The sequence below is a fragment of the Cyanistes caeruleus genome, chromosome 13 (assembly GCF_971803275.1).
Source record: "Cyanistes caeruleus chromosome 13, bCyaCae1.hap1.1, whole genome shotgun sequence".
In the NCBI taxonomy this organism is placed as follows: domain Eukaryota; kingdom Metazoa; phylum Chordata; class Aves; order Passeriformes; family Paridae; genus Cyanistes; species Cyanistes caeruleus.
Window position 1 is genome coordinate 15,793,061 of NC_141713.1, and position 24,019 is coordinate 15,817,079.

The window sequence follows — 24,019 nt, forward strand, 5'->3', positions numbered from 1 at the left end:
ATAAAAACAACAAAAAATCCCTTAGCAAGGTATATCACAATGTCTCCTCACTCCTACAGCAAGACAGGGACTGGCACACCTTACAGACACAGCCATGAGTAAGAGCAGCCTGAGATTATCTACAAACCTTCATAAGGCTCAGAATGGCTTGAACCAGCTTCTTGCCAGTGACAATCTTCCATCTACACTAAGTAGGGCGTAATTCAAATGCTTTATGCTTAAATAGACTGGCACCTGGCACCATCAAAGGCATTTTCTGGCATTGAGAAGGAAATTTAATTTGAGATAGATAATACAACAATGTATCTTTGAAAACATTTTAGTGCCATGATTAGGACAGGAACAGAATTTGAACTTCAAAACAAAGTTTAATATCCATAGAAAAATACATTTTAAGAGCAGCTTAAAAAAAAAAAAAAAGTGCATATATTTTTAGTACAGAGAAATTTAGGATACTAAGCAATGACAGTGTTTCTGGGCAGGACTGTACCCACACCATAGGAAAGGACATATTTTATTAAGAAAGAAAGACTTAATTATATAACTTCTCAGAGAAGCATCTGAAAAAGTTACACATGCAGACTTCAACAGGGAGAGAGACTGAAAATGGTGCAACTTCTACCAGTAGAAATAGAAGCAAGTTTAAATGCAGGTCAGCATTAAGCATTCTGAAAGACTACACCTGACCTGACTTCTATATTCTTTAAAACACAGGGTAAACAAATGAGAAGCAAAATAAATACCTCTTCAAATGGCTCAGAAACTGCTACTGAGCTTCACAGCATGGAGGAGGGCAGAGTCCCTTGTTGTTGGCATTTCCCACCTTTCAGCACCAGACTGTGTGACTGGTTCTTTGGTCCCAGTTTTCTGTGTTTCCAGCTGCTAGGCTACATTAGAAGAAGAAAAAAAATGCAGCAAATCTTTCCTAATGTATTTTACATAGACAGCTTCTATTTTATTCCTAGAAGTATTTGCAGTCAGACAGAAAAGGTGAAGAGATTTAGCCAGTCACATATGGGAGTGGAAGCAGTTTATCAGTGCACAGTGCAAATGATGTTTAAAAACTCCCATTACTACAGAAATAAAGAAAATTCAGATTTCACAGCCAATAACCCATTCACATTAACATGAAGAACTGATAAAGTTCCATGGTTTTGCACACAGGCCAACCAGTCACCTCAATTGCTTGGTCAGAAAATCTCCTCCAGTCCTCCAAAACTAACTTCAAAATGTCTGAACACCTAACAAACACCAGTGAAAGGGGAGAACCAGACATCCATCGGTGATCTCACACACCATGGAAGACCTCAGAGGCTTTCCTCCATTTCTGGTGCAGTGGTTTGTAGCTGAAAGCTGAACCAGGTGAGCTGGTCATGGAGAGAACTTCTCGGGGTCCAGCACTGCTCAGTATTTTTATGCCAGCTGGATAATGTGACTGAATTAATCCTCCCTGAGTTTGCAGATGACACCAAGCCGGCAGAAGAGGGAGGTAGAGCTAGAGCCACTGTTCAGAGAGACTTGGACAACCTGCATGATCAGGCCAACAAGGATTGCAGGAGCCTTAGCACACATGAAGTCTCACACCCGCAATGCAACAATGCTGAGCAGCAGCACAGGCTGCTCCATTGCAGCTCTATAATTAGTATCCCATAATTAGTAAAATACCAGTGTAATGTAACAGGCATAGAGACAGATGAACAAACAGACCATACATTTCTACCTCATGAAACTGCATTGGGAAACCAAATTCCATACAAGTCTAGCAAAAAGTTTTATATACACAAACTGAAAACTGCCTTGAATCCCCCAGACAGAATCAGTTATCTGCGAAAAATGACTCACAGCTAAAGTATTCATACTATGAGAAGTCATTAAAGCATTTAGGATTTTAAATCAGAACTATTTGTAAATTGCAAACACAAGTTCAGCTTGTCAATAGCTTCATACTGCAGATAAAACAAGCAGAGTTCCAAAACAAAAGAATAAACTGAATAACCAAATAAATATATCTAACAGTTGGAAAAAAGCCACATCACAAAATGCTTTGTATTTCACAGAGATTTTAATACACATTGATTACTGAGGCCTGATTTCAAAAAAATCCCTACCTCCAGGATTTTTTATCAGGTATACTCCAGTAAACAATTTCTTTTTTATTTTTATGACATTAAAACATGTCCTATCAAGTCCTAGTGAACAGAAGAATGCTTGATCAGGTGTGGTAACTTCCTCAGTCCAAACAAGACTTGGAAGAACACCTTTAAGACCTCTGCTTTTTGTGATAGCATTTTAAACATGCAAAAATACAGCCCTCCTGTTACTATTTTACTTGTTTAGCTGTTCTTCTAAGTTCCTCAAGGCAAATTTATAGCACTTACTATTCAAATAAACACAGCTTTTGTCCTTCATTTGTTGCACCATTCCAAAAAGAAAAATGTATTTTTGTAAGTTATTTAAAAGCCAGTAGACACCACATGTTGAAAAAGCTAAATAATTAAATCCAAGTTGTTCCCTCAATACACAATGCACAATGTAAAATATATCTTTAAAATATGTGAGAACAAAAATCCATAGTGAATCTGAAGAATTGGGAAAGCTGAAAAACTATTTTCCTCGTTACATGGTATTAGAGGTTGTTGTCAGCCACTGCTTCTTCACTCTTCAAGATGCAGTTTTTCTATAAAAATCACCAGACTAACAGAAGACACACTGTTCCTCATAACCAGCCAAATGGCTGCAGCCACATCCTTTTCTTCTCTGACTGATTTGGAGATTTTCACTAGAAACATGACCCCTGAGGTACCAAAGGGTTAAAGGTTTAGAGAATGCTTCAGCTATTGGAGCCATTTCCCCTGTCAGCTCATCCTGGTTCCTCTGAAGCCACAAGAAACCTCAGATTTTTTGTGTCCTCTTGTTCTTCAGGCTTATTTCTGCTACAGTTGCATTTTGTTGAATTTAGTTTTCCACTTTTTCTTCACTTTTCTTTGCTTGCAGAAATTCTTCCTTAGCTTCTTTGGAGCCACACCTTCATTTCTAACAGGCTTAGCTGGCTTGCCTTTTGTTTCCATAGATACTGGCTTTCCCTCTTGGGGTGTGTCCGATTGTCCTGTCATCCCAGTCATCTAAACACGTATGAGGAGAGAATTAAAAAAAAACCCCAAAAACCTCAGAAAAGCAAATCAGAATTACTAGAATTAATAATCTTCAATCTGTGTTGAGCACAAACATATACAACTACATTCAGACAACTGCCTTCTAATTTATGTCATTTCAAACAGACCCACAGGGCACATCTGGACTGGCACAGCTGGTCTTCAGTCACCAGTGAGAAGTGACCAATCCTGCCTCTTCCCTGCCTGCCTGGATTTCCTTCTGGCAGACACCAAAGTGCTCAAGGTAATTAGGAACGGATGCATGACAATTTTGCCTTCAAATGAAGTCAGGCTGGGGCTACAACTTGTAACTCAGCCTACAAACCATCTCAGTGCACAAAGCTGGGCACAGATAGCACATGGCTTTTACACAAATGAGTAAGTCTCTGCTGAAGAAAAATAATGCTTGAAAATCCTACTTTTAAAGGGCCATACTACCTCAAAAATAGTCAAAGGTGAGAGCAGGATCTTTGGGAAATTTCCAAAGCATGATAAGCATCACTTATTCACCAACATAAAAATTACAAAGCAGGATGGATTCCCAAAAAATTTCTGACTCCCAAAGATGACAGATAAACTACATCAGCTGTACTACAAGGGACTGAAATAGGTCATTCCTAAACTGCTAACATCTGCTTTTCCATCAAGTGAGATACTGACCTTCTGTTTCCACCCTTCCCGGGGTGCAGGTGGAAAGGTGCATGGAACTCTTCCATGATTTATGTGGTAGGGCAAAGGGAGGCTGGGATCTAGTGGAACCCATGGGACTGAGAGAGTAGCAGGTACAGCAGGCAGATCACAGTGAGCTTTGTGCAAGTTATAGGATGATCTTGTGCTCTTGTCAAGAGAACTTTTGTAAATTGCAACTGATGAATCTCCTGCAGCATGAGTCAATAAATAAGAACCTTCCTCTAAACTAAAATGACAAAAGTTCAAAATTAAAAATATTATTTAAATGTTTTTTGGAGTTTTTTTTATTTGATCAGGATAGTTAATACGTTCTTAATGCAAAAGCAGAACATCTTTAGATATTCTATAAAAAGACTGTGCACAAGAAAGCATTAATTAAACTGTATTGATAAATACCTACTAATTAATGTATTTATAATGCATTCATAATATACTAATTTATCAAAAATATACACTCTGTCATCATATTCAACTAAACATGTAACCATACACTGAAAACCATCCATGTTGGGCAAACTGTAATTCCTTAACCAGCATCTTAAAAAGAACAATATCTGTGGACACAGACACAAAGAACAGATGAGCTTTCAACACACACAGGATTCAACAGGTTTTCAGGAAGATGAAAGTCAACCAGCTGCCTGTATCAAAAATCTTAGTCAAAAATCATGAACCTACGGAAATTATAAAGAGCAGGAAAACCCCTCTGTAAATTGAATGAAAAGGCTTCACTCAACTCACTACAAGAAGCCTGCTTCACAAAAAAAACTTAAGACACTTGCAGCCTGAAAGCCTTGAAGTATCTACATAAAGAAGCAGGAGAAAGGTTGCAACGTTGTACAGAGAAAAACAGGCTGCTGTAAGTCAAGGCCAGCAGAAATGAGCACTATTATTTCTACAAAACAAGCAGCAACACTAACAAAACCTAAATACCTAAACTCTATGTGTCAGCCTGTATACATATTACACCTCACCCCTGTGAACTGTTTACTCAGCTCCTAAGAGTCCAGTTTCCCCACTTGAAAAACCGGTTCAAAAGCCTCAAGTTCTTATTCTTTTGCATAATTTATGCAAACCTTGTAATAACCAGCACATTTTACACAGTACTGCACTATACTATGCTAGACCTAAGAGAAGCTGTAAAATATGAATTTCTTCATGTATATGAAGAAATAAAAATCAGAGTAGACAAGCATTCTACTGAAGAAATATGATGGGCTGGGAAATATGGCAAACAAATACAATGAACAAAAATTGAGAACTTACTCAGACACCTTTTTCAAAACATGATGAAGTATATTTAACGAATTTGCAGGCCTGTGAAAGAAAGAATAGTGAAAATAGTAACTTGCAAGGCTTGTTAGGGTTTGAAATTCATTCCTAAAAAAACTTACTAAAAATACTCACTTAATCAATCCAAGTTTTTCTCTTAAAGTTTCTTGAGAAACCTTTTCTAGCATAATAAGCTTTGATGTAAAAGCATCAATATGTCCTGAAAAAAAGAAATTCAATTAATAAACTAAAAATAAAATTAAACAAATATAAGAGCATAATTTGCAGACCTAATGCCTTTTTAAAAGGATACAAAACTTTACTCTTTCAGCATAGAACAGCTGAAGTATTTATTAGTGTTGCACCATAACAGAAAGTAAAATGTGCAGCTGCTTTAAGTGCAGCCATCTGTTCCTGGACTGTCCTTTGAAGGCAGGAGATGCCTGACTCCAGCAAACCTTACATCTTGGGTGGTGTGTGGGATACACAACCATACCTTGCCATGGCCTTAATCTCATCAGTTCATTTGACAAGTTCACAGGTTCATTTGACCCTTATCACTTTGCTTCCTCACTGGACAGATTCTGAAAACTTATCTTTAACAATAAATTTATTTTTTTGCATTTAATGTACTTGCTTTTCTATTCGGACCTATTGCATGACTTTCTGGGGATGCTGACCTTTGTCTCTTGATTTTTCCCCCCCCCCTTCCTCACTTGAGAAATTACAATATACAACTCAGGCCTTAATCATGGCAAGTTGTTAAAGACTGTCTTTGACACAATAAGAAGCAACAATTCAAAGCTCTCCTCATAACATTTTTAAAATAAAGGCTGCCAAGGACAGTTTAGCCCACATTTCACTTGATGAGCAATAAGGATCACCAGCATAGCTTGGACATGGATTTGACAACTGTACCTTGCCTTCTAGCTCTTTCTCATGCTGAGGTTTTCCCAGAAATCTATTCTATTTCAGCTCCCACAAGGAGGATGAGGAAAACATAGCATAATGAAATACAGCCTACTCAGTGGAATTTACTGTCTCACTTAAATGTGCTCTCTTAGGAAGTCTAAATGCTTCAACTGCATAGTTAGAACTGCTAAATCAAAGCATTTCATATTCCAAGCTATCCATTACCAAGTTAATGTGTTGTGTAAGAAGACTAAGTAATAACTCTCACTTTAACAAATTAAAAAATATGCACCAGGCACAATGGATTTCTTTTAAACACAGTACCTTTGTTATTTTTCTTGATATTTTGTGCAAGCCTAAGCAGCTAAATCTCATATTCTACATTGCTGACTACAAAAAGAGACTTGAAGTCATTATTAAAAATATAATTTAAAAAAATCTGAGTTCAGTATTCCTCGACAGCCTCTCTTCAAGCCAGACTTCTCTACTTCTGAACACACTGACAACATAACTGGGAAAAAAACAGTAATTACAAAATATCTATGAACTACTTCCACCTAGTTTATATAACTATAGCTTATATTTGAGAAGTGACTGATTGAAAATACTTAACATGTAGTAAGTTACCCATACACTAAGTATTTTTTTCCAACCTTTATTATTTCAAATAATCTTCATTTAAAGGCCAATATTATTCCATTCATGTGAAGGTAAACTGTTCTTGCAGAAAGTTTTGCTTAGGCACTTAATGCAAATAAGTGAGTAATGGTCAGGGTAAAATGCTCCCATTAATCAGCAAAGCTTATCACAGCTTTATTTACTGGTTAGATCAAGTACAAGTGCCTTATTTGAGAAGCTTGTCACAAAGATTACTGCCTTTGCAGATGCAGGATTTCCTGTTTGAATAGCAAGGGGACTTAACAACCAAGACAGGTCCTTTGCTAGCAAGAGGAAGACAGCATTCTTTGATGATAGTATCTCTGCTTTTTGAGAACATCCTAAAAAAAAATTCAACTTCATCTTCCCCCCTGCAGTTGCTGCAGGGGGCCATGGTTACATGTCTGATTTCTGTCTCAACCTCTGAGCTGGCAGCTCTGCTGAGTCATGACAGAGCTGAGATCCTCCCTCTATCACACACAACAATGCTGGACAATTATGGGGCATAGACCAAGGTCCAAAGAATTTTTCATCCATACTTACTTGTCAATACAGAGATGGTTAAGACAGTGAATTAAGCTTTTTCAAGAGCCAAAAACACCTGTGCAGTTTACCACTGAAGTCTGCCACATGCTTAAAAGTTAAAGGCTTAAGTGTCTGATCAAGAATGCAAGTTGTAGGTACTGTGTTAGTAACATAGTTTTCCAAACATGTTGTTCCATACTTCCACACTCATACTGTGAGGTAAATTTAAAAAGAGCAGTAAATTTTAAGGCTTTATAAAATGTTTGATTTAAAAATTATTTTATAGAACACATAATTTCATTTAAAATAGTTCAAATTACAGCATGATTTCAGAAGCTCTCTGCCCTTCTCCTCACACTGAACAGATCACTGCAGTAGTCCTACTATCAGGTATCAAATTAGTGACAGCGAATGAGAGATTCACCCCATTTTAAGTTGCTCATAACACAAGGATATCACCACCCACAGAGAACTGTCCCTGGAGTTTCAGGACAAAGCTCTCTGCTGCAAAGAGCTCTCTGAGTAAATCTGGACACTTGTAACACTGCATTTTTCACAGCTCCCTCAGGAATACAAACTGAAAGGCAGAATTTCATAGCTACCTTGCAATATACTAAGAGCAGACGACTCCCCAAGTAGAATATGATAATAGTTTCCTATTAAAAACTGTGGTAGATGCTGTGTCATAGAATGGATAATTACTTCCACACATTTTTTTTACCTACCTCTATAAGAAACTACATGGCAGTACCAAGAATCTGCCTCAAAGGCCGGGAGTACTCATCTACTGTGCAGGACAGTGCCAGCCCAGAGAATCCTGTACCTTCTCAGAGCCCACAAAAGGAGAACTCCTATGCACCCCAGGGCTTGCTTCTGGAAAAAGAGTGTATCCAGGAGCTGACAAACAAACATGTCATTTATCCCAAGCAGGGGAGCAGATGTGCTGGAGGCCAGGTCAGTGCAGCCTGCCGGCCCAGGGCACTGCCTGTCAGGTACCTGCAGGTACCTACAGGAGACACACAGAGGAAATCTGTGCTGGAGGGGAAGGGTTCTGTGGCTCTTCATCTGCAACAACACCTGCACACCCAGCCTACTTTCTCCTACATTCCCAGAGCCTCCATAAAATGGGGTGGTGGCTGGATGAGCTGTCTGCAAACTCCTGCGCAAGCCATACCTTCAGTATCCTGTAACTGATGGGAGATTAGACAGACACTCCTCTCCACTTTGTGTACTTAGCAAACATCAGCCCTCTCTCCACACTTCACTGTTTCCTCACACTGCTTGCCTCTCTAGAAATGGTAATAAAAACTTGGATAATGTTTTCTGCAGGAAGCCCAGCTGCAGTGCAGCTCAGCATGCTGGATATCTCCTCAGTATAAATACCCAGAATGCACTCAGTATAGCGGTCTGTTTGTTAGAGAGAAGCAAGGCCTCTGTACTGTACACTGAGATACAGTTACAAATAGAGAACTCTGTGCATAATTAACTCATCACAAGGATTTCTTTTTTAATGGAATGGAAAAAACACATCAAACACTGCTTTTAAAGTTTAAAATTAGAAACATAATTTTCATTGAATGAAGAGAGCAGACTAAGTTGCAATCGGCAAATACATTAGATTTCACATAATCCTAATAATTCTATGGTGGCTTGCATAGTTTGTATGTAAAAACTGGAAAACAGAGAAGTTAGCATTTCTAAAATAGCATTCTGTTGTGAGCCAACAACAGCAAAAGTGTAATTCAGTGCAAAAGTGGAAAGGTTAGGCAACCACAGGCCACAACAAGCCTAAAACCCAGATTTGTTTCTACAAGAAGGCAAGGCAGGCCCCACTGCAGAACATTCAGTCACTGTATAAACAGGATGGTACTCACTCAGTAGCATGTGCCAAGCATATTCTAAATATCAACTAACCACTTTGTTGCTAATTTTCCCTTTTAAAATCTTCTTAATTACAAGATAATTGGTATCAGAAAGCTCTCAATACATTAAAATGGTTGTTAAAATAATCTGGTCACATTCTTTGTAAGTATCATTTTAATTTCTCTACATGACATATATTTCAACAAACATTAAAACTTCCCTGACTTTTAAAATGTCACGGTACAAACATGAATATAGCATTTTCTAGAGGACATGGATACTATTTATCTAAAACCAAAGTTGGAATACCCTCATCCATTACCCAACAGAAATTTTAGACAAAAAACTTGCTGAAGATAGATGTGAAAAAACAAAATTAATAAGTTAAAGTAAGAAAGGATATATGGAATATACCTTTAATAAACATGTATCTCTTCTGTTATGCTACAAATACTCACATATACACGTGTCTTAAGCAAAAACTCAAGACATGAACTTACCAATATAAAATAAGCATTTAGAATGCAGCATACTCTGTGTCCACAGCTGGCACACTTCACTTTCTGTAAGAGCTTCGACACCGTAGTAGGCTTGGTATTCTAGTTTTGGCAACAGGAATATGGGAGTCAGCTGAAAAAGATGAGATGAAAAAAAAATTAGCAATCACTGTCCAAAAGCATCCACAATTTAACTACATTTTGATAGTTTAAAATAATTGTAGTCCTCCACCACAGCTGATGCAACAAAGACATTTCAGAGATTTTGTTTGAAGGTTCACATTCTATGAAATCCACAGTAGAAACTTTGGAGTACAGAGACTTTATACAGAGAAAGATGAAATGGACAGGGGAAAGGAAAACAACAAAAAAAAAAGAAAACAGAAAAAAAGGCCTGGGAAAGCTTTTACAAATAATAAAATTTTGCCACTTAGTAATTTTTCCATGTGACTAAATTAATTTCAAGTTTATACTTCTGTGCTCTACTGCCCCCTGCAGCAATTTAAGAAAAAATACACATTTCTAATTAGCTTATTAGCAGAATTCTGCCATTTATCAGTCTTGTCAGAATCTCACTTGAAATGAGAACCTAATGCTTGGACTCTCAATTGAAATCAAAGGCTACCCTAACTAGTGAGTTAACCCTAATGAGCATTGTCATTTCTCACTGACAACCCACAGCTTAAATTTCAGTAGATATTTTAAAAAAATCAACAAGTGATCGGTTTCTGAGTAACTAAACAGTTATTCCCAGGCATTTATGAGCAGTGGATTAATAGCAAAAATATGGGATTTTTTCAAAATAAGATTCTAATCAGAGACTCTTGGCAAGTAATCAGAGTTAGAATGATTATTTCCATTTCAACAAAGCATAAGCACCTCACAAAACACCTGCCTGCTGTAAATCTGGGATTCTCAGGAAGGACATACCACAACAAATTTGCAAATTTGAATGATTCAGAGGACTCCTTAAAAGAATTATAAATTACTGAGAATTACAGAATAAAATTTCCTTCTCCTCATACTGCAAGGAGTATTTTGATTACAGTTGCAGTCAAACCACTCAATTCCATGAGAAAGTATTTGCTAAGAAATGCCACAGTATTTTCAAGCAGAACAAATAGACTCTCTTTTTGTGTTCTCTGTTCATTTTATCTCCTATTTCTCTGCTTAACTAGGCATGATAGCAAGGCTGAATCCTGCTTAAAAGTATTTATGATCATGAACATTCTCAAAGCCTTGGGCCAAACCCCTAATTACTCCATTAACTTTCAGGAATGGTTCAAAATTATTTTTTGTTTACATGAGTATCCTTACTCAGGCATATTACTGTAGTAAAAAATGGAGAATCACACTTCCTTATCTTGTAATCAAGTAGCTTTAAAGAAATCACAAGTTATTCTTCCCTGTCTTGCTATATCAAATGTTTACTTACAGAAGACATACTGCAAAGTCACAATAGTCTCAGTCAAAGCACAATTGCTATCAAGGACTGGGAATTCCAGAAATGCCAGTTGAGCAGAACTGGTTTTTTTAAAAAAAGCAAACCAAAAAAAGCTGAAAACAAAATCTTTACCTTTTGGGCTCTATTTTTTTTCTGGTATTGTGTCAGTGACCTGACTTTCTGCACACTGCAACGCACAAGTAACAACAGATCATTCAAACTGAAGAGCTTGTAAACAACGTTGCCTTCCTCAGGTGCTTGATACTCTGAAGGGTCTTCTTCAAGCAGCTGAAGTTCACTTGACAGATTTCCTAGAGAAAATTAATAAACCAGAGAATGACAAGCTTGGACACTCTTTACCATGAGGCTGATTAGCTTTATTCCCCTGCAGTAGAGTTATTTGTTCAGTTTTGTTGGTTTTTTCCTAAATTCTAGGATCTGTTTTGTTTCCTAAGATTTTGGGGTGAAAACTACTTTGTAAGGCACAACAAAGTCACTTACATATTAAAAAAAATTAAAAGTAATTACATTTGGGAAACATTCATTCCTAAAAAGTATATTTTTAAATAATCCCACATCATTTGATTTCTCACACAAATATAGAGAACTCCAAACGGGAGACTCCATGTATAAATGCAGTTCAAAAGCTGCTTTTTAAGCCACAGACATGCAGCACAAAGGAGAGAAAAAATTTATTTACCATGAATGTCTACTGAGAACTGCCATCCATTCATCAACTACTGAAATAGCTCAAGACTCAGGTCTGGATGGCAGCACAAGTCTCTGCACTAGACATGGAGTTCAATCTGGATCCCAGCATATTCACGAGGTGCTACTGCATATCCCAGTGCAGCTTGCAGTACATCACCAAACATCCCTTCAACCCTTAGAAACATTTTAACAAAATGTTTCAAATAAACACAGTAGACTCCAAATTGGATTATTGAAAATGTATCCAATTCTTTCTCTTTTTGTCCTGCAGATAATGTGGAAATATGTGTCAAAACTACACCTACAAACAGGGTAGCGCTATGAACAAATATATTTTGAACATAAAATTTAGAGTTTATGTACATGCACACTGTGGAAGATATTAGCCAAGGAACTGGAAGTAATTCTCTGTTAGTAAAGTATGTAACTCAAATCTGGCTTTCTGCAAAATAGACACAGGAAGGTTTCTCAGCTTGCTAGAGAACTTTTGAGTTGCAGAATTATGCTTCTATTCATATGCAGTCACTTTTCAGACATGTTGGCAATACTGGATTCACAATCTCTATTAAAGAAAATTCTCTTACAAAACATCTGAATTCTATACCTTTTTAACAGACAGAGAAATAAGGCATCATGCCTCTCAGCCTTTCAAACTGAGGGAAGAGACATGGTTTTAACAATTATTCATTTAAATAAATAAAAATGAAGGAAGTGATAACACAATTTCAACTAAAATGGAATTAATTGTGTTAACCTATAGGTTAAGTAATAATTCCTACATGATCAAATGCATGCCTCCTCAGAAAATACCAAACATGTTTTCCCACCAAAAAGCACGGGTTTGTTGAAATTAAATATTTGAGAAGAGTATCTGTCCTAACACAACCTGCCTGGTTCTTGCATATTTATCTGACACACTGAAGTGTTTCTAACTTCAGTGACTTCAGAGAGCTCAGAAGCAACTCGGGCATGTGAGGAAAACCTCCAGGGCCATGGTCTCCAGAATCTTCACAACTTGTAATTCTGGGCTAAGGTCCAGGTGCAACATAGATTCAATACCTAGCTAATTGCCTGAAAACCTGGAGAGGTGGCTTGTAGTGAATCATCATTTGCCTTCTGGGACAGAGTGCTGGGAGTAAAGCAACTGCAACTGAACCAGGAGGCTCAAAACTTAGGACATACAAATTTAATTTTTTCCGCTCATTTTTAATTGCATAATTCAACTAATTTTTATTCAACAAAAAATTAAAATAATTCTACTCTTGATTGACAAGACACTACTTCTGCAGACCAGACAACTCAAATATTTGAATTTCTGTGCAAAAGTAACTCATTCCACTATCAAATGGTTTCTTTTCCTTGATTAAAAACCTTGTGTATAACAACTTGTCTCTTTACTGTAAAACACTATTTCACATTCACGTCTGTGGACAAACAGCTGCCAGTGCTCCCTTCTGTGTGCAAGACAGTAATTCCCACACAGAGAAGGTACTGTTAACTTGAGTCACATCTCTAAATAGATGTAACAGATGCACTATTGAGACCCTCTTTAGATAAAGGAGGTAAAGTGCTTTCTGTTCAATTTTCCTCCTTATGCAGTGACCACACTTACTCTTTGGCACTCCCTCAAAAAGCCATGTCCAGGTATTTCTAGAGGAGCGGGTGGGATTGGAGGCTGGGGCTGGCACAGTTTCTGTGCTGGAGGTCACCAGTGTTTTTGGGGACTGAGGCAGCTGGGCTGGCACAGCATTAGAATTGTCACAGCTCACCACTGGCTCATAAGCTTTTTGGGAAGGGGACTTGAGAAGTTCGGCCTGCATTTCCAAAATTTGCCCGACAGGATCCAATTCTTTGGATAACTTTCTTGGAGGTTTCTTGGAGGCTTTTTTTCTCTGATCCATGGTATCTGAGCAGTCAGTGATGCTTGCTAAAGGACTCTGGGTAGGGGAAGGAGATCTGACAGTCTCTGCTGAGGTACAAGAAACAGTGGTTGGTACAGCTGGTTTCCAACAAGCAGTGGTTGTACATTCTGAATCAATCACCAAACGCTCTTCATCCGTGTCACTGCTGCATGAAGAACTGTAAGTCTCTTTTCTCTGTGCAGCATCAGGCTCTTTCTCAGAACTCACAGCAACAGACAGAGAATTTAATTTTGTTTCATTGTCCAGTACTTCCTTGGTCAAGACATCCTGTGCTTTGTTCAGTCCTACCTCCACTGACTGAAGGCGTTTACAAGGAGATTGTTCTTGAGGCCTGAAGCATGGAGTGCCATCTAATGATGGAAGCTGCATGCTGGCACATGCTGAACCTTCTTGCTCAGAAAGGGTGTTTTTCTCCTCTGCATCTCCGCTGTTTATGGCAGATGAATTCTTCTCCCCCGTTTTTAAGCCATGAGATAAATCATTAGCAGTGTTACTAGCTGCAGGAAAAGTACTTTCCCTTTTACAAGTTCTTGAGAGTTTGGTAGCTGCTCCAAAAGTTTCAAGCTCTGTAACATCAACATCGAAGTCCATTCCTGTGTCATCTGGAGAAGGAATTGTCCTGCACTGGTAGGTATCAGAACACACCTTAACACAGGGATGAGGAAGTAATAAAATTAAAAAATGCCAAAACAATAAAACAAACCAAGAAACAAGACACTGCCAAACGGAAAACATAAAAAAACATTCTATCATCCATATCTGCTAGGAAGGAGGAACAGTAATTGAAAAACAATTTTTCTTGTTTAACTTGGAATATCTTGGGTTCTACAGGTTGAAAGGTCTTTCTAAAGAGAAAAAGTTCACAGAACTTTTTCCACTGAAGCAAATTAATCAAAAGACATTTTAATTAAGTAAACATTAAAGCTGAAATGCCCATGCACTTAAAGGAACCAGACAGACATTTTCTAACAGGGTCTATAACTCAGCAATAGAAAACCACCATGAGAAAACTTAAATTTCTCTTTATCACAAAAAAAAGTAACTTAGAAATTTTAACACAAGTTATTAGTTTTGCTTGTTTTTAAGAATATGAGAACCTACATACGTTCCACTGAAACAGGTTGTCCTCAGCTGGTTTGTCCATTGATACATCAGAAATTGAAACATAAGATGTTTTAGTTGCTAGGAAATCCATTGGAATTTCATGGAAGATTTGATTCCTCTCTCTTACTGTCATTTCTTTTCTCATCAGAGGTGGATCAACATAAGCCACTTTGGCTGATTTGCTACCTTTCCAAGAAAAGAGATTGAGTACATATTAAATGAAAGGAAGAAAGACTGCTGTATAACTTAAATAAAAAAATCTTTCAATTTCCAATTACAGTCAAATCTACTGCACATACACACCAGAAGAAATGAAAAATGACCCTTTCATTCATTAACAACAGAAAATAAAAGTATGTCCAGATACAGTGTGAATTATTATGATCCTGCAGCAGCAATATACACCACATTAATAGCTGAACATATTTCAAATGCATTTCTAAGTAGAGAATCTGTAAAATAAGAACTGAGGTTTCATCATTTCCTACACAGCATCATATCATCAAATGTATCACGTTTTTCAAAAACATCTTTTTTTCTTCCTTGTTTGAAACTCAGTGCTTTTATTTAAGTCTCATTGCCCAAGCGATAGCTACAGTTTATTTCTCTTCTGATCAGTTAACTCTGTCAGGGCTCTGCTGCCCCACTCCTTTGTTTGCACCTCAACACACATATGAATCACCCAAAAATAAAAGCCCATCACAACAGAAAACCAAGGCACATGGTGAACACAGCCTCCCTGTTTTACAAAAAAACATAAATTAAAGCATGGGGCTGATTACAGTGAAAAGTGGAAAAGGAAGTTGCAGGGAAACCCTTCAAGAACCACTGTGTATTTCCAGCACAATCTGAATGCCCTTTAGGTGCTAATTTTGGATCCAAAAATTAAGCTTAAAAACTGTAATGCTGCTACAAAAGGAATCAAGCATTATCTTTACTGATAAAGTCATTTAACTTCTCATAGGAAAGTGAAAATTTGTAAATGTTGCAGATATTTGATAGCTTATTTAGTATCTGTAAGTATCCTAAAGAAACTTGTGTAAAAAGCTTCTTTTACACAGAGTGTAAAAAGCACAACAAAAATTATAAATACTTGAATAAACCGTATTGTGTTTAGAAAGTGTAAGGGAGGAAATTTATATAAAAATTACTGAAGAAGTGCTTGACAACTAAAGTAAAACAAACAGATGACTTCCTCAGTTTATTTAAACACTTTCTGTTGCAACTGAAAAAATCATCTTCACAGACGTTAATTCCTTACTTACTATTCTGTGATGTAAATGGATCCTTTTAATTCCAGAAAATGTTTGCTCTTTGCTTTTTCATAAAATTTCTGAATTTCTCTGGTTTTTTAGTTTACTGAAATCGCGTCACTTGAATTTTAATAGCTTCATGCTGTTTTTTCCTTCCCAAGTTGCACATCTTACAGTTTAAAAGCAAAACTGGTTTTAACTGGTTTCTGTTTCAGCTTCTTTTTCCCCAGGTAGCAAATGGCTGAATGTCCAAATGCAAAGTTTAGGGTGATAACTGTAGAGGTTGTTACTCTTCTCAGTAACAAGGTGGAAAAAGGTACAGGAAACCATATCCAGTGACCCTGGATCAGCTTTCCAGCTTCTTTGGACAACCACCCATAGCTTTATAACAAAAACATCCCATACCTGCAACAGTGATCATTTTAACACAAACTGGTATTTCCCACTGTTCCTTGTAGTTTAGTCCATGATTATTCAGTAAAGTAAATAACGACTGATTACTTAAAACAACTTGAGGACAGTATTTCAAAGCAAGTTTTTCTGCATTTGAATCTGAACTAATATCCTAAAGAGGAAAAAAAAAAAAAAAAGTTATTTCTTTCAAAGATCTTCTTTTAAGAAATACACATAAATTTAAATTTACAAAAAAAACTCCAAACCCAACCAAAAATGGATATATGCAACCCCTACCCACCACAGAAGTTCAGAGACTATAGTACCAGGCTTCAGAATTAAATGAAAGAGAAAAAAACTTCCCTGAAGGTTTTCAACTGAATCTTATGCATTCACATTGCAGTGTAAGAAAATATATCTTTGAAACTTGTATTTTAAGTTAATTTCCATACATTTGAATTGCTAGGTTGAATAGGAATTCAGATAATCATGAAATATGGGAGCATGCTGAAGCAAAAAAAATCCCCCAAACCAGATTAACTCACAAATATACACTACAGATCTTTTTATGAGGTAAGCAACAGCACAATAAAGACATCTATTATTGAAGTCTGGTTAAAACTGAAGAGTTGTTTCAATACTGATTAGATATAAAGAACCTTGAAACAAATAGAAAATCATCAAGAATACAAATTCAGAATTGAAATTATAAAATTAATAAACTTGAAAAGTTCATAAAACTTTATTTCCATGAAGGAAGGAGGCTGGGAGTGCTCATGAAGGTGAAGAACATCATCAAGGACTAAGAAGATAATGGGAGCCCAGGAGCACTGAGGACCATGAAAGAAGTAAGAAAAACCCAGCTATGTTCTTTTTTCTGCCACCTGAGACATCATCAGAAGGGTTCTGGTTACAGCTTTAACATCTTTGAGGCTTATACCATTCTCCTGCATCACCCCTGCTTCTTTCTTCAGCAAGTGTATTTGAAATTACAGTGCTTCTGTTGAAAGTTTGGGTTTTGATATGTGAAAAAACTCATTAAATTAGCTGATAAAAAATTATGTGGCATAAACAGTCAAAAACCTCAGTTCTACAGAATGAAAACTCTCTGATTTTCACAGTAGAAGAACACAAAGAGAAATACCAATTATTTAATGGTCCAATGCAGTCAAGAAAGTGTTCAACACATAAAAAGGATCAGATTGCACTTCTGTTCAAAATATGCCTTAAAAATGACAATAAAACGTTACTTACATTATGCATAACATGAGCCTTTTTTTCTGGGGTTATAATAGATGCAACAGTGCTATAATCTGTGGGCAGCTGAACAGGCATGGAAGAGAAATCTGTTTCACCACGTCTTGCTGTACCCTGGGGGAAATCAAGCAGTGTCAAAAAACAGCTTTCACAGCAATCATGCTCACCCAACACTGCACTTCTTATGAAGAAAAATATTAGGAATTTACACAGGTGCATTATAAAGCTATGTGATAAAAGAAAGCACACTATTAATGTAATCTTTTTATGGCAAGCATCTGGTGAAAAGTGTTAACAGACTTACTACCAAAATAATTTTATTAAAAGTTTTAATTAATAATTTAAATTTTAAATTAGAACTCCTAACTCAAGAACTGAATAGTAGTTGCAAAAATCCCTAATCCTTGCATAACACCATTCTGACGTAATTCTACCTCCTTATAAAACCCCACAAACCCAATATGTGTACATAAGATATTACCATTGCAAGAAGATTTTTTTCCAGCCTAAAGGTCAGCTGTGTATGAAACTTTCCTCCCATGATACTTGTGATCTCCTGCAGGGTGTAAAACTCTGGATACTTCTGCACATGCCCAATACACGCACGTAGCAATTCCTAACACAAAAGGAATAATAACTTATGCATTTGTATCTTTCATAAGAATTTAATTTTGAAAAGCTTTTTTTCTGCAGTTTCAAGTTGCATTTAAAAACTTGCAGGTACCAATACAGATCTATAATACTGTTACAATCACTGCTATGAGAACTGCAATATATTCCAGATTCTCCTCAGCCCTTCATAAGAAAGGCTGACAATGCATGCACACAGCTCAGGCCAATCATTAAAAACATGCAGTGCAGTACAGTCTGAAATGTGTTAAAGCAGGCAATTTTCTTTTTAGTTATTTATCTTGGGTTTTACAGGAAGTAATATTTTTTTGTGTTATTACCCAGCTTACACTAAGCCTAGGCAAAAGTCACAAAGCTAAAGGCAGAGGGTGATTCCACTCGTGTTGAAACTCACTATCACATCAACTCTACATAATTTTTTACAATATCTGAATTAAGTGTTTAGGATATTTAGATTTTATTCAGTAACTAGAACGAAGTATTTCTGCAAGTATTGGTTAAAGCAAAATATAGGCCTCTATTTCATTTTTAAGTCAGGGTTTTAACAATAAATAGGACTTGAATTCTGGAGATATATTTTGTGACCAGATGACAAGATACAAAATTGCAAACCAAATCCCAATATTAAGGGGACAAAAAAAGGAAAGCAAGATGTTTGTCTTTCACATGTGCCCAAACTCTGTGTTAACCTAGTAACAGCAAAGTTTGAAATGAATGAAACAATATTCTGGATTTTTTTTCAAAAATGCACTATAAACCCAAGAACAATACCAGAAGTTGCATACATGTTTGATCTTGGAATCACCAAAGGAGATATTCAACACAGCATGGACTTGCCAAGGGTTACGATTAAAGCCTGAGTCACTTCTAAATAAAGTGACTTTTTAACATGCTACTGTGACATGCTATGAAGCTTTCCTGTGGAGGAAAACTTAACACTCTGTCCAGTAGTGGACATCTAGGAACCATTTCCTAATGGAAATGCATACTGAAAATGTAGGTCCTCCTTTACTGAATAAAAAGGAGCAATTTATTTATTTGATGAATAAATATTTTTGGAGCACTGTAAAAAGTGATTTCCCTTCTATCACATCTTTTTGGCTCCAGTAAACCACAGGCCAAGCCACGCTGCACAGCATAAGGGAAATGGCCACTTCCCCATCTCATCCCAACACAAAATCAGCAGCAGGTCAGGGAACATCACATCCCATGAGCAGTTCCAGGGCTGGAATTCAACATGGCATTGGTAATTACCTCAGTATAACACAGGGCATCTTCAGAGATGGCATCATAATCTTGGGCACAGCTCTTTGCAGCGTTTTGGGCAAACTTCATAAATTCTGCAATTTCATTGTTTACTACTTCTTTCATTTGCTGGGGAAAGGAAACAAATCTATTTTTAAGACAAAACATACATACCTCTATGCTAGATAAGTAACCAACAAAATTTCCAGAGAGACAGTACAGGTAATGATATGAGGGAAGAAATGGATTTCACTTGCTACTCAATTTAGCAAGTGTTCAGTTTCACTTAAGTAAAAAAAAAAATTTGCACGGCCCATGCCACTAAGAAATGCTAAAATCACAGAAAGGACAACTTGTAACTTCCTCCTCAGAAAACAAAAAAAGCTTTTATGAGGGCTGGGGAATGTTTGGTCAGTTGTCAAAGATCTACACTTACCCTCAGTTGTTCAGATCACTGAAAAAAAAAAAAAACCCAACAAAAAAGCCCCAAAGCCCAAATTTCAATGAAATAACCATATACACTTTCAATTTCTATTAAAAAACTTATCCTGAATACTTGAAACTTTTATTACCTTTCATAATACCATGAATTCTATGACAATTAATTACGACAAACTGAACTGAAAATCAATTTTTCCCTTTTATTTTTTGTAAGAAAAAAAGTTGTATTACTCCTTTTGTGATGGTTATATGTTCATATCTTACCATGTATGTGAAAAATTCCTTTTGACTTTCTGCAGTAACTTGGAAATGGTTTCTTTTTTTTGAGAACTTAGTCATCAGATATAAGTATGTTTTTTGCTCCTTCTCAGTCAAACAAGAGGTAAATGGATACGGGAGTCTGGGCTCTGGAAGAGGATGGTCATTAGCTGGGCTTTTAGTGTCCACCTCAAGTGACTCTGCAGCCTGCATGCTACAAGTCTGTCTGTTTTCTGAAGGGTTTGCCAATGCCTCCACATTTTTCTTTGCCTCTCTGAAAGAAAAGCAACAAAGGAATGAATTTGCAGTCTTCATATAAATACTAATATTGGTCAGAAACAATAAAGGCAGCTGTGCAAACCTGAACTGCTCTGAGAGACACTGCTATTCCAACTCCTATCTGCACCAGAGGACTGTTCTTATTCTGAAACTTCACCTGTACAATCAAACTAAGCCTTAGTGCCAGCAGCAGGTCTGCAACTGGTTTAAAAACAAACCAAAAAAGGTAGGGTTTGTTTTTTTTTGGTTTTTTTTTTTTAAATGGTCTTAACAAGCTAAATATGAAACGCATTCTTTGTTCTGGAAACACACATTATTAATGAAAAGATAATGAATCTGCACATTTCATCAGACACTGATGGCCAGTGTTCAGAAACCGTATGCACTTACAAAAGTTGGACTTGTCAGTCCCTTTGTAAAGGACAATAAAGGAGAAAGGCTTTTTTTAATTAAATCTTTCATTGCGGAAGAAGGAAATTAAAATTACTTCATTGTAACATAGAAATTCCAGATTTCAATGAAGAAATTCTTACAGAGTACACAAATCAAGTATTTCATTTTCTACTCTAAACAATGTTGGAATCGGTCACCAAAAATAATAGTAGGCTAGGGCAAGAGGCATAGCTGTTCTAACAACAATAAAGAAATAACATAAAGCTCATTCTTAAAATAACTCCAGTAAACAAAGGCCAACCAGCCTAGCCCTGGTGTATTTAAAATAATTGTACTTAAGAGAGAAAATATTTAAGGCTAACAAAATGAACATTAACTGGTGATCTTGGAAAAATCATATTTTTAAGATACTATTTCAGCAGTAGAAAACATCTCAAGTGTCATTCAAACCCAGCAGTATCACATCCACAGTTCTTAATAACACTTCACAGCTGTCTCTGTAAATATGAGAATGTGTCCATCCTTGTGGCACAAACTGGCAAATTTAATTAAGCTGTAGCAGCAACAAGATGCTGACTCAGATATGCCAGTGTAAGAACATCAAGAAATTCTAGCAGCTTAAATTGGCTATATTCAGCACTGAATGAAATGGCAGCACATCAAGATCATTTCAGCATGCACTGCTGTCACAGTCTTCATTGGGGTGCAAACCAAAATAATCTGACAGAGCTTTTCTGTCCATATTTACAGCATTATACTTTATTTGAGATGACGGCTTAAATTTTTCCCCTTCATTTTATCAACAACCTGCTTTCACTGCTTCTACACCAACAGAACATACACTTTTGTAAATACCTACGAGAAACTCCCCAAAATTAGCTAATTTCCTCCAGCTTTTACTTTCACACTTGCTTCAACAGGTTTAATTTCTCTTCCTCTTGACTCTGGCCACACAACCCAGTTCCATCAAATTCTGGTTTTTACCAGGTGCAACCTTTGTGGCTCCTTCTGGCTGTAAACCCACTCGAACTACACACAGTTGGCCACAATCCCACTCCAGAAACTCTTCTAAGGAAGAATCCCACAGTAGTATCAGATGTACCAGTAACAAGCTGTGAGGCTGTGCTTGCAGCTTGTTAATTCAAGGGAAGTTGCTCCAATAGGTACGAACCAGAACAGTCTTCTCTAGCTAAAGATGTGGGATGAAGTAATGTGATATAACAGGTAGCCCCCTCAAATGCACACTCTGTCAGTTCTTAAAAACACAGTTAAGACCCCTCTTCAACAAACTATTTCCTCACTTACATGGTTTCCCAGCCACATTCCTCCCAGTGTGAAGGTTCATGCACCAGGCATTGTGTTCACCTCCCTTATCAGCTTAATGACTTCTTAAACCAAGTGTCTAAAAACAGTCCTCCAAATGCTCAGATTGAGCAGCATGAGCCACACTTTTCACTATGTGAAATAGAAGTTATTCTACTTCCTCAACCTAAGATAATATAAAAATGACACCAAAACTACCTGCACCACCCGTGCTCACACAGCTTCATGTCCCAAAGGACTCAGCCCAGACTCCTGCTGCTTTCTGAGGTTTCACAATAGATAAACAGGCCAACAGCTGGCCCAAGGAGTCAGTAACAACACCCAGTGTGCTAGTCAACATGCAGCTTTCCCCAAAACAGTATGGGGATCCATTAGATTATAACAAAGAGCACAAAATGATAAAATAATATACCTTTTTGATAAATGCCAGAGTTCGGAGAGGTTCAGAGACAAGGAATGTTTTTCATAAAGTTCATGGGAAAAAAATACTTCTTGGCCATTTTTTGCTGGAATATCCCTAATAAAAGAAAATTTAAAAATAAATATATTGCAAAACGAACAAAAATTAAAGGCCATATCTGCCCCTGAGAAACAGTAACAAGAATTAATTTATACAAAAAAAAAGAGGCTACCTACACAGTGGTTCCAGATTTCCTCTTTACAGAAGTTATGTATGTACTAAAGCCTTATGTTCTTCGATAGTAAAATATGTATTCTTCACAAAACAAAAGAATTTCATTAATACAAGATATCAATTCTAGGTATGGGGAGAGAAATTCTGGTAAGAGTTTCACACTTTCACTAACTTTGGGATAAAATCACTGGAATTCTTGAGAAAAACACACCAGCTTTAACTTTTCAAAAGATATTTGTTCTTGTCTTCTACGCTGATATGACCTTCTAGATTGCCTTTTTTTTTTTTTCTCATATAGCAGTTCAAGTGAACAGGGTTTATACAATCCCATCCTTCCTAACCCTTGCGGAAGGTACTAGCAAAGACCTTATTTATGTTTTACGACACAAACTAATTCCAAGCCACCTCTCTTCTCTAGAGTTAAAGAGGCGAAATACGTATTTGCAGAGCTTTTCGTATTAGAAACACGAACAAGGTCCGTGCCCAGAATCCACCCCCTCACAGCCCCTCAGCGCAGCCTCACAGCCCGGCGCTCCCAGGGGCCTCCCGCGCTCCTCGCGCCCCCACAGCGGGAGCGGCAGGAAATGGCGCACGCGTCCTCGGGGCGGCGCTCGGCGGGGCGGGAACAGAACCCCCCCCGCTCCCCCCAGGCCGCGGCGCGTTCTGCACCCGGCGAGGCAGCGCAGAGCTGTGTCCGTCGCCCACGCCTCAGGCGCGCCAGACCAGGCCGCTCGGGGAGAGGGAGACGCGCTCACCATTTCAGCGGCGGCCCCGCGGCCGCCATCTTAACAAAGCCCTCAGGGCAGCAACTTCGCGGTTCCCCGTCTCACCACGCCGCAAGCCCCTCTGGGCACTGGCCAATCAGCGCCGGGCATATGGGTCAGGTGTTCTGCAGCAGCCAATGGGAACACGGACTCGAGCAGAGCCTCAGAGTGTGGCCGCCATTTTGTGGCGGGCGGGGCGGATGATGGCGCGGAGCCGAATTGCGCGGGGAGATTTGTCCCGTGTTCACAGGCGGGGCCGAGGCGGGGCCTGGATGTCTCGGGCGGCACATCCCGCCCCTCCCTGGGTGTTTCAGAGGTGGGGCCCTGGGCAGAGGGTGGGTGTCTCGGGTGGCTCCTGCCGCTCCGGCAGTGCAGAGGTGGTGGGGGGCGGCCTGTCACT

General features: G+C 37.9%; 1 protein-coding gene and 1 long non-coding RNA gene across 7 annotated transcripts in view; one reads left to right on the forward strand and one right to left on the reverse strand.

The window, feature by feature from the left end:
* Window positions 1–348: 348 nt before the first annotated feature.
* Window positions 349–23,902, reverse strand: ICE2 (interactor of little elongation complex ELL subunit 2). Of its 6 annotated transcripts, none has more exons than XM_086849244.1 (16): window positions 23,067–23,616; window positions 22,858–22,978; window positions 22,634–22,738; window positions 20,233–20,500; window positions 19,537–19,656; window positions 18,134–18,268; window positions 17,650–17,766; window positions 16,408–16,567; window positions 14,751–14,935; window positions 13,336–14,290; window positions 11,145–11,323; window positions 9,572–9,701; window positions 5,250–5,334; window positions 5,109–5,159; window positions 3,813–4,068; window positions 932–3,122 (listed from the first exon to the last, which is right to left on the reverse strand). In XM_086849244.1, the coding sequence occupies exons 4-16, from the start codon at window positions 20,437–20,439 to the stop codon at window positions 2,934–2,936; spliced, it is 2,769 nt and encodes a 922-aa protein (XP_086705370.1). In that variant the 5' UTR covers window positions 20,440–20,500; window positions 22,634–22,738; window positions 22,858–22,978; window positions 23,067–23,616; the 3' UTR covers window positions 932–2,933. The 6 variants fall into 6 exon arrangements, 5 of the variants coding, with proteins under 5 accessions (XP_086705370.1, XP_023789926.2, XP_086705372.1 ...); XM_023934158.2 differs by having other exon boundaries at window positions 22,858–22,936; window positions 23,028–23,616; XM_086849246.1 differs by having other exon boundaries at window positions 22,854–22,936; window positions 23,028–23,616.
* The window catches only part of LOC111934206 (uncharacterized), a 28,101-nt gene continuing 27,846 nt past the window's right edge, over window positions 23,765–24,019 (forward strand). The window contains exon 1 of the long non-coding RNA XR_015275876.1: window positions 23,765–23,935. This is a non-coding gene — a long non-coding RNA (uncharacterized LOC111934206). The remainder of the gene's footprint in view (window positions 23,936–24,019) is intronic.